Source organism: Mixophyes fleayi, chromosome 7, assembly GCF_038048845.1.
Source record: "Mixophyes fleayi isolate aMixFle1 chromosome 7, aMixFle1.hap1, whole genome shotgun sequence".
Taxonomy (NCBI): Eukaryota; Metazoa; Chordata; class Amphibia; order Anura; family Limnodynastidae; genus Mixophyes; species Mixophyes fleayi.
Genome location: NC_134408.1, coordinates 20838420 through 20850853, shown reverse-complemented (window position 1 = coordinate 20850853; position 12434 = coordinate 20838420). Strand labels below are relative to the sequence as shown.

General features: G+C 41.5%; 2 protein-coding genes across 2 annotated transcripts in view; both read right to left on the bottom strand.

The window, feature by feature from the left end:
- The window catches only part of LOC142097443 (uncharacterized), a 22015-nt gene extending 16164 nt beyond the window's left edge, over window positions 1–5851 (bottom strand). The window contains exons 1-3 of the mRNA XM_075179279.1: window positions 5673–5851; window positions 3931–4136; window positions 1966–2069 (exon numbers count right to left, since the gene is read on the bottom strand). Coding sequence (XP_075035380.1) covers window positions 1966–2069; window positions 3931–4136; window positions 5673–5834 — 472 coding nt within the window. The 5' untranslated portion in view covers window positions 5835–5851. The remainder of the gene's footprint in view (window positions 1–1965; window positions 2070–3930; window positions 4137–5672) is intronic.
- A 2-nt stretch (window positions 5852–5853) lies between these two features.
- LOC142097442 (uncharacterized) overlaps window positions 5854–12434 on the bottom strand; it is a 46135-nt gene continuing 39554 nt past the window's right edge. The window contains exons 35-37 of the mRNA XM_075179278.1: window positions 11149–11348; window positions 7134–7240; window positions 5854–6062 (exon numbers count right to left, since the gene is read on the bottom strand). Coding sequence (XP_075035379.1) covers window positions 5869–6062; window positions 7134–7240; window positions 11149–11348 — 501 coding nt within the window. The 3' untranslated portion in view covers window positions 5854–5868. The remainder of the gene's footprint in view (window positions 6063–7133; window positions 7241–11148; window positions 11349–12434) is intronic.

Sequence of the window (12434 nt, the reverse complement as noted above, 5' to 3'; positions counted from 1 at the left end):
TTTACAGCACTGGGGTCATGAGTTCAATTCCCGACCATGGACTTATCTGTGAGGAGTTTGTATGTTCTCCCCGTGTTTGCATGGGTTTCCTCCGGGTGCTCCAGTTTCCTCCCACACTCCAAAAATATACTAGTAGGCTAATTGGCTGTTGTCAAATTGACCCTAGTCTCTCCCTCTGTCTGTCTGTGTGTGTGTGTTAGGGAATTTAGACTGTAAGCTCCAATGGAGCAGGGACTGATGTGTGCGAGTTCTCTGTACAGCGCTGCGGAATTAGTGGCGCTATATAAATAAATAAATAATGATGATGATGATGGGTAGGCATCCCTAAGTTGGCATATGTTTTCCATTGATAGCAGTGTAGAAATGATGAAATAACAAACCTGATATTTATAGGAGTAACAAGTGGATTTCAATTGCAAAGATTTTTTCAGAACACAAACCAGGTACATTTTTACTTCTAGATTATCTTAAAAGAGATCTCAAGACCCCAGAATTTGGAGATCATCACTTCTCCTGGCACCTGTAGCTTTTGTATGATGGCCTTCATAATGTTATGTATATATTGCAGCGCGAGAAGCTGACTGTACAAAGATACATTCTTCTCCCCCACCAACTCTACTTCTTGTGGACAGACTTTATTCATTAAAATGAGCTTCCCTGTAAGTCGGTCTTTAAATGGCGAACCACCGGCACACTTAGATGCAATTAAAAGGTCAACTTAAACAGCATGGAGAATTAATGGAAGATAGGTCATATCATCATCATCATTTATTTATATAGCGCCACTAATTCCGCAGCGCTGTACAGAGAACTCACTTGCAACAGTCCCTGTCTCATTGGGGCTTACAGTCTAAATTCCCTAATATACACACAGACAGACAGACAGAGACACAGACTAGGGTCAATATGTTAGCAGCCACTTAACCTATCAGTATGTCTTTGGAGTGTGGGAGGAAACAGGAGCACCCGGAGGAAACCCACACAAACACGGGGAAAACATACAAAATCCACACAGATAAGGCCATAGTCGGCAATTGAACTCATGACCCCAGTGCTGTAAGGCACAAGTGCTAACCACTTAGCCACCGTGCTGCCCCCATATGTCCCTTTATTAAACTATATTGTATTTATATATTGAATCAAGCAGTTAAACATCTGGAAAATTGCTTATAATACTCTCCTTTGCCCACGTTAATAGTGCACAGCTTGCCCTCATGAACGCATCTCAGACTGAGACTAGCTACAAATATCTGGAGTGTTACAGGTGTGAAAGTTGGCCTCAATAGCCCCTATGCGTTAGAGGAATTTATATATATGACAAAGTGTCTTAAAAGGGAAAAAAATCAAGAAAAAAATGAATGCGTAAGTTTGATGACCATATTGCTAACTGTTTCTGTAAGAAATTATGTAGTTGCCTAAGGGATTGTTCTTCACTATATGTAGGAAAAAGACAAAAGCGCTCAATACTCAAGTTGGTTATGTTTCGAATCCTGGAATATGAGACTTGTGTGTTTAACAAGAAGAAATTACAAAATTCAATTGAGTTTTTTGATATTTTATAAGTGTCACAAAGTAATTTTGGAATTTGAGAACTGCAGACAGCTTTGGTGAGTAAGCGGGATATGAAATAGAAGAGAGTTTTAGCACATAGGTAAATTAGCCAATTACCTCTAACCTCTATAAGACCTATCACAGGCTGCAGGGCTGACATTTATTTTTGGTTGATATATGCAATCTAATCACTTTCCCCTCATTGCCTTCAAGTGTACACCGCGGAGGCAGCCATCTTGTAGCCTGACGCAAAATGCTTTCTATAAATTCACTAGGGTGAAGCTGATATTTAACCTGATATTTATTTGAGTCAAAAAGGGAATTTATTGGGAAATGTGAAGAGATTTTTTAGAGCACAAACAGATTACATTTGTTTGTTTAGATTATATTAAAGGGGAATGACATAACTCTTACCTGAGTCTGACATGTGGTTGTTAAGATATCCCTGTATGACTTCATATAGACTCTCAAGGATATCTTGGGTGAAACCATCAAATGCCTCACTCATACAACGTATGCTGGGTAGCAGAAAACACAAACAACATTATAATATGGTGAAGACTGACTAGGCTAAATAAACTCTCCAGAAGCCATTGCAGATATAAAGGCAAACTAAATACACCATATAGTCAAACTTCACCATTACTGAGCTAAATAACATACCTGATATAATATACCTAATACACATGAAATTATTTATTTTTGTGGATTCACACACATTGGTATGGAAGTAATTTCCCAGCAATGGGAACAACTATCACCCTGTTCTTTTATATTTGTGCTTTTGGACTCACAGCAATAGCCTATTGACTACTGCCTAATAGTTATGGAATGTATACTTTACTGTTTGTGGCAGCGTGTGGTGCTAGTGGAGCAGGAAAGTCCATTAAAGCAATTGAAAGAGAAAGTATGCCACAAATAGTCAGTGGGTAAGGGGAGAGAAATGCAATGGCCACTTAATACTGGCAGGTGAATAATGGAGATAGAACAGATATACCAAATCATGTCATTTCTAAATAACAGTAGTCACAATACTTAAAACCTTAAAGAAACAAGATTCCTTTGGTGGATTAAAGCCAATACCACAGATAACTGCATTGGTAGCAGTGAACCAGTGTCTCCAACCAGCATACACTTTGGTTACAGTTTATCAAGGTAGACCAGAGACTTGTTACTGTAAGGATGTGAGAGCCATGACTTCTGTTATATAACTATTATGGGCCTGATTAGGCAACGCAAAGTGAACGCAATTTGCTTTTTTTAAAAACGGATGGAAAATGCACACAGGTGCGGACATATTCAATAAGAAGAGGATCTCAAGAAACATTTTTAGTTGAATATGGGTGTAAGCACGCCCTGCCGTATGCTGACAGATACAACCGAGTGCACAAAGTGTATATATGTATATATATATATATATATATATATATATATATATATTAGAGATGTTCACCGATCCCCGTGTTCTGGTTTTGGTTTTTGTTTTGGATCTGGAATAACTTCGTGCTTTGGTTTTGGCAAAACTGCCCTTGCGTGTCCCTCTGTCCCTCTACATTTATTATAAATGTCTACTGTACATAAAATACATTTTTAAATGCATTTGCTCTTGATTGGAAACACATGCTCTAACACAGCTTGAATCGGACAGATGCGTGTACCCTCAACCCTGGCACACCCTTAGTGTACATTGTCTACGTGCATACACCCCTTCCCCTCCCCTGTTTCGCCCATGACATCGTAGGCTGTCTGAGGTGTCCTTTGCGTTCGAAGATTAATTGGGTGAACTCGCGTTCACCGGCTTAAATTCCTTTTCTGAGCATGCCAGAGCAATTTTTACGTAAAATACAGCATGAATGGGCATATACGTTCCTTAGTAAATCAAACCCAATGTATTTGGGGATATTCCACACATTATTTTTAATAGAGCAACAGGGTAAGTTTGAGGCAAGGCTTTGAAAAGATCGGCTGAAAAGATGGTGACTCTGCACACCCCAAAGAGATCTATGGACACTGCCGGTCCTGAGTGCATACACACTGCAGGACTGGAACGACATCGTTCCATCGTTGAACCAAATTTTTAGTCCATTTATAAAAACAAATGAAAGGGTACGATGTGCTTTGAAATGATAATTGTTCATCGTGGGAGTGTACAAGCTAATGCGATATCGGAGCGAACGGTTGTTTATCGTATGATTGGCCCGATAATCAGTTGAAAACACTGTAGTGTGTACCCAGCCTTACTCCTTTTGTTTAGGAGCTTATTGTATGATAAATGATTTTCAGAAAGATTTGCATTCAATAGCTAAACCAATACAAAGAATATGAAGATGATCCATTTGAAATTTTAAACTTTTTCCACCAATATATAGGTTAACTTACATTGTGGTGTAGCCATCGCTATCAGCTGAGGCCAAGAGAGCAGACAACTGCTCATTATTTATGCTGTGAATGAAAGGTTTTAATCTGACACAGAGAGCCTCCCAGTCACTTAAGGAATAGCTGGGCAACTCGTTCTTGATGGTGGGGATACAGGAAGACAGGATCTCAAGGCCGATGTCAGTGTTTATGAGTTTGGGTTTGTTCAGCTACAAAACATAAACAGCGTATTATTTAACAACACAATACAGGTGTGACTATCTGCATTGCCCTGATGTGACCAGAACAAAAAAACACATAATGCAGCTCTCAGTACAAAAGAAGGGGAATAACATCCCTCATCCAATATACTATGTAAAAAAAACAAAAAATCAAGTGCACATTGTATCACCAACCACATACATAGGTTCTTATAATCTTTCTAGACCAGATGTCAGGGCTATCTAATCATTAAACAGCACAACACAAAACCCATTACAGATTCCTAATCCATTGTGACCTCAAGCAATTTAAGCAGAGGCATTAAGAAGGGGAGGGGCAGGTGCAAAGAATGAATGATCTAAATACAAGATGTCAATTTAGGTTCTTTCCTAAATGCTTGATAACCTTATCTATTGGTACTGTGTTCTGAGGACTCAGTGGGTATCACTTTAAATACTAAGAGCAGGGACAAGCGTAGGATTTGTAGAGGAGGGGTTTCCACACCACGCTGCCAGTGGGCGTGACCAGCATGCATGGGGGCGTGACTATAATTTTGGACAGTGCTTGGCTGCTCTCCAACTCTTCCCATCCCCATAATATACATTGGCAATTATGCATGCACTACTTAGGTGCACGCAGCTCTCCCTTTTCAAGCAGAGCTGTATGAAGCAGGAGCAGGGTCCAGCCACCTCAATTATTCACTCCCCTAGGCTTGGAGAGGGGTTTCCAGGCACTAGGAACCCCCCCCCCTCCCTCGGTTTGCTTATGTAAGAGGTACAGTAAGCCACCGTACAAACTCACCAGTAATAGGATGAAGATTTTATTTAAGGAACTGGGTACAACACCATATATGGATGCAAATGAGGAAGTATTGGTGACAATCTTCTAACAATCCAGCTGTGTAAAACAAATGGATTCACAGATTATAAAGGTCTGATCTCCCAATATGAACCAACACCTATGCACATACACCCAGCCCATGGATCCCAGCAAGGATTAAGGACTATGGTTTATTGGAGCAAAACTACAGGAGAAATCTATGAACCATTTGATGGTTAACAGGATACAATCCCTCTCCTTGTATGAAACAGCTGACTCTGATCTTTATTGGAACTAAGAATTACTCTGCACTATATTACAAACCGATACATTTGTATTGCCTTGAAAGCCATTGGCGTTTTAAATTTCCTCTGCAAAATTGCCAAATATCGACGACTAGCAGAAACCACTACTCAATACATTTACGCCCAAGTTTCTAATTAGATACCATTCTTTAAGAATTTATAGCAATATGATTCTAAGAACGTATGGAAGTGGCAGGATATACAATGATCACAGAAACATGGGTATATTTGGAGTTCTTTGACTCTAGAATAAGGCAGAAAAACATAGTTTGCACTTGATGTTTTTTTCACAATACTGTTCCTATTATCTTGAGGAATTTAATTTGCTGAAAATACGACTAGAATGTATAGTTACACTTTTAAAAGGCTATATCACCATCAGTCATAATCTACAAGGTACGTTTATAGGGGTCACTGTACCTGTAGGTACAATTCATAGCATGTATCCAAGTATATGTAGACATCAGCAATCCCAAACTGTTGCAATCTGCCTGCAATTTGGCAAGCAACCTCCTCATTGTTGATCTGCTGTATAGTCACTTCTGCCATCTGGGAAGAGCTTAGAGTGTTTATGACGTCCATCTGGAAGAAGAGAAAAGCAACTTATTCCATCTAGTTAATGATACAAACTAAGGAGTGTGAGATGGATAGATTGGATGATGTGTTTGAAACACTTTTCACTAGTACTCACAATCTGTAAGTCCAGGATCCACTTTACAAGGTCAGCGATATCTGCAAACTGAGCAAATTTGCCCAAAATGGCATCTATTATGTCTTGAGGTCTGTCTGTTTTCTCCCCACAAGGAACACCTACAACACAGTTTATTATTTTTTGTTTGTTAAATATGTAATATTGATATCACTTTATCATTAGAAAAGAACTTTGTATGCAAAATTTATAGAATATTAGTGTCCTGCCCAGAAAATGTTGACAGCTGGGTGGCATTAAGAAGTAGCTGGTTGTTGGCAGTGTAATACTTTGCAAAAATAATAATGAAAAATGTTGACGCTATTAACAACACTTATATTTATAAAGAATCTTGCGGTTATTGCTCACCTGCTGGCTGGACTTCAAACACATCTTTTGTTTAGAAATTAATTAATTAATTAATTAATTTATTTTCTTATGCCTAGCCTCTGTCTGCCTGTACTGACTGGTGGTCAATGGTCAATCCCACTCTGCTGGCTGCAATGCTCACATAGTGCCCATTGTAATGGTTTGTCCTGTTATAATAGAACTCCGTCAAACTCCAAGAGCCGGGTGGCAAGTTACAACAACCGTTGGGTGGAGCGCCTGGGAAATAGGTCCTGGGGAGAACACTGATCAACTTATAGTAATAAAAAAACATCGCCACCGAAGGGTGGTGTGTTACAGTTGTGCTTAACCTCTAGGTTAGTATCTTAAGTGGGATCCCAGATTATGTTTTTGGGTCCCTGGATTCTCGGTTATATTCACCCACTGGCACTTCAGTTAAAAAAAAAAAAAAAGTCTGAGCACCACCGATTTATGTGCAATGGTGTTTGCAAATCTGTAGATGATCACCTTAACAAAATGAAATAGCACAATAGGATGATATATAGCAGTGATAGGCAACCTGATTCATTTCAGGGGCCGCATGGGCAGTCCACTTACCTTCAACTAGGCCTCACATTACCCTTAACCTCAGTAATCAGCTGAAACAATGCATTGAATCATAGCAAAAGACACCTAATGGGAGGCATTTTTAAACAAGTGCTGCAAGCTATAGCGAACAAATCTGACAATAAAACAGGAAGGAGATGGGGGCCCCAGGTGAAGGCTCGAAGGGCCACATGCAGCCTTAGGACTTCCGGTGCCCCTCACTGGTATATATGATACATTATTACTGTTACATAACTTACCATTTGGGCTGACAGTAGAGTCGAGCTGACGTTTCATGCATTGTGTGTATACATCCTTCCTTGTTTCCTTTTTCATTAAAGGAAAGGCTTTATCTAAACCTTTTACACTGTAAAACAATAAACAGTGTTCTACTGTCATCTGCTGTAACGTAAACAACCGCAGGGAATCTAAAAGGGTTAACTTATTTATTTGTCATATTATAGAGGAAAAAAATGATTTTGTCGCGGCCAGTCAACAGAGAATTATAACAATATTAATGGACAACTACAGTGTAAACCAACAATACTGTATGTTTAAATGGCCCCTAGCACTTAAATAATATATTTCTCTCCTCATACCAGTGTTTTCATTAGGGGTCATAGAAATGAGCGTTGAAAAACAACAACAGTTAATGCGGAAACAAAATCTGTCCACACTTATAGCAAAACATCTCAAAAGCTCCTATAATGAACTATGCACTTAATGAGCGCTCAAATAGAACGCACTTATTTTACTGAATTTTATCATTGAAGCTTGTGTTGGGAGAGTTCCATTCAGTTTTTGGACTTTGAGAAATTGGGTTAAATGCACGTGGGTACAGGGCATATGTTTGAGCTTGCTTAATCTTATGCTCCTAAATTCAGCTATTGGTGTCGCTCTGAAAGCATTGATCGTCCGAAGTTTTCTATAGATCCGGATCCTTTATTCTCTGAAAATGCCATAAAAGTAGGAAACATCTTTAAGGTTCCACCCAGATAAATGGCAAGCTGACACTTCTGGTCCCAGAACAATTAGAACAATGGTACACTAACACTTGTTGTCCCAGAACAAAGGCACACTGACACTTGTGGTCCCAGGACAAAGGTACACTGACACTTGTGGTCCCAAAACAATGGTACACTGACACTTGTGATCCCAGAGCAAAGGTACACTGACACTTGTGGTCCTAGATCAAAGGTACACTGACACTTGTGGTCCAAGAGCAATGGTACACTGACACTTGTGGTCCCAGAGCAAATGTACACTGACACCTGTGGTCCCGGATCAAAGGTACACTGACACTTGTGGTCCAAGAGCAATGGTACACTGACACTAGTGGTCCCAGAGCAAAGGTACACTGACCTTTGTGGTCCCAGAACAATGGTACACTGACACTTGTGGTCCCAGAACAAAGGTACACTGACACTTGTGGTCCCAGAACAAAGGTACATTGACACTTGTGGTCCCAGAACAAAGGTACAAAGACATTGTGGTCCCAGAGCAAAGGTACACTGACACTTGTGGTCCCAGAACAATGGTACACTGACACTTATGGTCGCAGAGCAAAGGTACACTGACACTTGTGGTCCCAGAACAATGGTACACTGACACTTGTGGTCCCAGAACAAAGGTACACTAACACTTGTGGACCCAGAACAATGGTACACTGACAATTGTGGTCCCAGAACAAAGGTACACTGACAATTGTAGTCCCAGAATAAAGGTAAACTGACACTAGTGGTCCCAGAGCAAAGGGACACTAACACTTGTGGTCCCATAACATTGGCACACTGACAATTGTGGTCCCAGAACAAAATTACACTGACACTTGTGGACCTAATTCAATGGTACACTGACACTATGGTCCCAGAACAAAGGTACACTGACACTTGGGTTCGGTGAACAATGGAACTGACACTTGGGGTTACAGAACAAAGGTACACTGACACTAGTGGTCCCAGAGCAAAGGGACACTAACACTTGTGGACCCAGAACAAAGGTACACTGACACTAGTGGTCCCAGAGCAAAGGGACACTAACACTTGTGGCCCAATAACATTGGCACACTGACACTGTGGTCCCAGAACAAAGGTACACTGACACTTGTGGACCTAGAACAATGGCACACTGACACTTGGGTTCGGTGAACAATGGCACTGACACTTGGGGTTAAAGAACAAAGGTACACTGACACTTGTGGACCTAGAACAAAGGGACACTAACACTAGTGGTCCCAGAGCAAAGGGACACTAACACTTGTGGACCCAGAACAAAGGTACACTGACACTAGTGGTCCCAGAGCAAAGGGACACTAACACTTGTGGCCCGATAACATTGGCACACTGACACTGTGGTCCCAGAACAAAGGTACACTGACACTTGTGGACCTAGAACAATGGCACACTGACACTTGGGGTTCGGGGAATAATGGCACACTGACACGGGTTCGGGGAATAATGGCACACTAACACTTGGGGTTCGGAGAATAATGGCACACTAACACTTGGGGTTCGGAGAATAATGGCACACTAACACTTGGGGTTCGGAGAATAATGGCACACTGACACTTGGGGTTCGGAGAATAATGGCCCACTAACACTTGGGGTTCGGAGAATAATGGCACACTGACACTTGGGGTTCGGAGAATAATGGCACACTAACACTTGGGGTTCGGGGAATAATGGCACACTAACACTTGGGGTTCGGAGAATAATGGCACACTAACACTTGGGGTTCGGAGAATAATGGCACACTGACACTTGGGGTTCGGGGAATAATGGCACACTAACACTTGGGGTTCGGGAATAATGGCACACTGACACTGAGGGTTCGGAGAATAATGGCACACTGACACTGAGGGTTCGGAGAATAATGGCACACTAACACTTGCGGTTCGGAGAATAATGGCACACTGACACTTGGGGTTCGGGGAATAATGGCACACTAACACTTGGGGTTCGGAGAATAATGGCACACTAACACTTGGGGTTCAGGGAATAATGGCACACTGACACGGGTTCGGGGAATAATGGCACACTAACACTTGGGGTTCGGAGAATAATGGCACACTAACACTTGGGGTACGGAGAATAATGGCACACTGACACTTGGGGTTCGGAGAATAATGGCACACTAACACTTGGGGTTCGGAGAATAATGGCACACTAACACTTGGGGTTCGGAGAATAATGGCACACTGACACTTGGGGTTTGGGGAATAATGGCACACTAACACTTGGGGTTCGGGAATAATGGCACACTGACACTGAGGGTTCGGAGAATAATGGCACACTGACACTGAGGGTTCGGAGAATAATGGCACACTAACACTTGCGGTTCGGAGAATAATGGCACACTGACACTTGGGGTTCGGGGAATAATGGCACACTGACACTTGGGGTTCGGGGAATAATGGCACACAAACACTTGGGGTTCAGAGAATAATGGCACACTAACACTTGGGGTTCGGGGAATAATGGCACACTGACACGGGTTCGGGGAATAATGGCACACTGACACTTGGGGTTCGGGGAATAATGGCACACTGACACTTGGGGTTCGGGAACAATGGCACACTGACACTTGGGGTTCGGGGAATAATGGCACACTAACACTTGGGGTTCGGAGAATAATGGCACACTAACACTTGGGGTTCGGGGAATAATGGCACACTGACACGGGTTCGGGGAATAATGGTACACTGACACTTGGGGTTCAGGAATAATGGCACACTGACACTTGGGGTTCGGGAATAATGGCACACTGACACTTGGGGTTCGGAGAATAATGGCACACTGACACTTGGGGTTCGGGGAATAATGGCACACTGACACGGGTTCGGGGAACAATGGTACACTGACACTTGGGGTTCGGGAATAATGGCACACTGACACTTGGGGTTCGGGAATAATGGCACACTGACACTTGGGGTTCGGGAATAATGGCACACTAACACTTGGGGTACGGGAACAATGGCACACTGATATTTGGATGCAGAACTATGGTACACTGACACTTGCAACTAAAAAACAGATTTATAACCACTGATCTTGACAATACCATGTATTACATCTTATATTCACCTACTTAAAAGCTGAGTGTACTTGGAAATTATTGTAACACATAGGCAGTGATACAAGCAAGAGGATGGCATTTGTAATCTGTATAACTATACAGGTTTCCAGCTGCTACTAAAGAGAATATGTCACAAACGAGAGTGGACCCTTTAACAATAAACAACCTCTAGTGACTTCTGCGGATATATCGGTTACTCACACTTCCTGGTAAGAGTCACAGGGCAGAGGAATAGGAATTAGATCCAATTGTGTTACGTTTACAGTATACAGGATGTTCGCCAGTGTTTCTTGCATCCACTGTTTCCAGTCCTCTCTTTTGAAGTACATAAAGTTACCGCTGAGTTTCTCAAAGGTTGTAGCTAGGATCACACCCGCTGCTGGACTATTCTGTAGTTCCGTCTAAAATAAATGAATTATACATTTTAGGAACTCTGTAATATAAATGATTTAGTGATCACCACCAGATAAAGGGTCTCACGGGCTTTAGGCTTTAAAACCTTCTAACACACAACTAGCGCTAATATACATATAATACATACATACATAATACAATATACATAATACGATATATTAATATGAAATATAAACTTGTATAAATAATATCTGTACTAATACTGAGTCCTGATGTAAATGTTAATAATGACTTATATTGAGTTCTGATGTCATCATTTCAGTGTTCATCAGGAAAACTTGTGTATTATAAGGGAAAATATTCTCCCTCCCGGAAATTATAATTATTAGAGGTCACCTCAAATTTCTGTGGCCTGTACAAAAGCACTTGACCTACTGGCTTGGACTTTTATATGGCCACAGATCAGTCGCTTCTAGTAGCCCTACCTTTGGCAAGTGCGTTATATCATATATAATGGACCTGTTATGAGCATTGGAGCACTGTGATTGGTTCCTCTTTTCTCCAACTCACCCATGTTGTGAATATAAAATGATTTTCCAAATCGTAATTAAATAGCTTAAATAACCTTCCCAAAACTGATATACAGTAGTAAGATCTCTCCACACCACTAAATCTATTTGCTTTACTGCACCCTATGGGGATGATTCAATGCGGCGAAGGGGGTACCTCCAGAACGTACACAGCCACCCTCTCGTCAGAGGTTTTACATTTTGCTCATAATTTTTCTCACATCCCATAGAGGCGCACAGAAAAATGAGCGGAGGTTCCTAACATAATGGCCGACAATGTGCACAGCGGACATCAAGGTGATGTCCGCGTGCCTCATCGCCGCCAATTGAACCCCCCCCCCCCCCCCCTATAGCTCTTGTTTGGTTATAACCCCAGAAAATTAAGGTTTGTTTTTGCAAGATCTTGAGGGTTATATTTAACCCTCTCAGTGCTAAGGAATCATGGGTGTCATCTTCATATTTGCCCCTAAAGTGCTAAGGATGAGTGGGCACCCGACCTTAGCACTAATGGTGTTCAAATAAGTAAAAATAATACTTACCTAAGCCCCACCACTAATTCCTGAT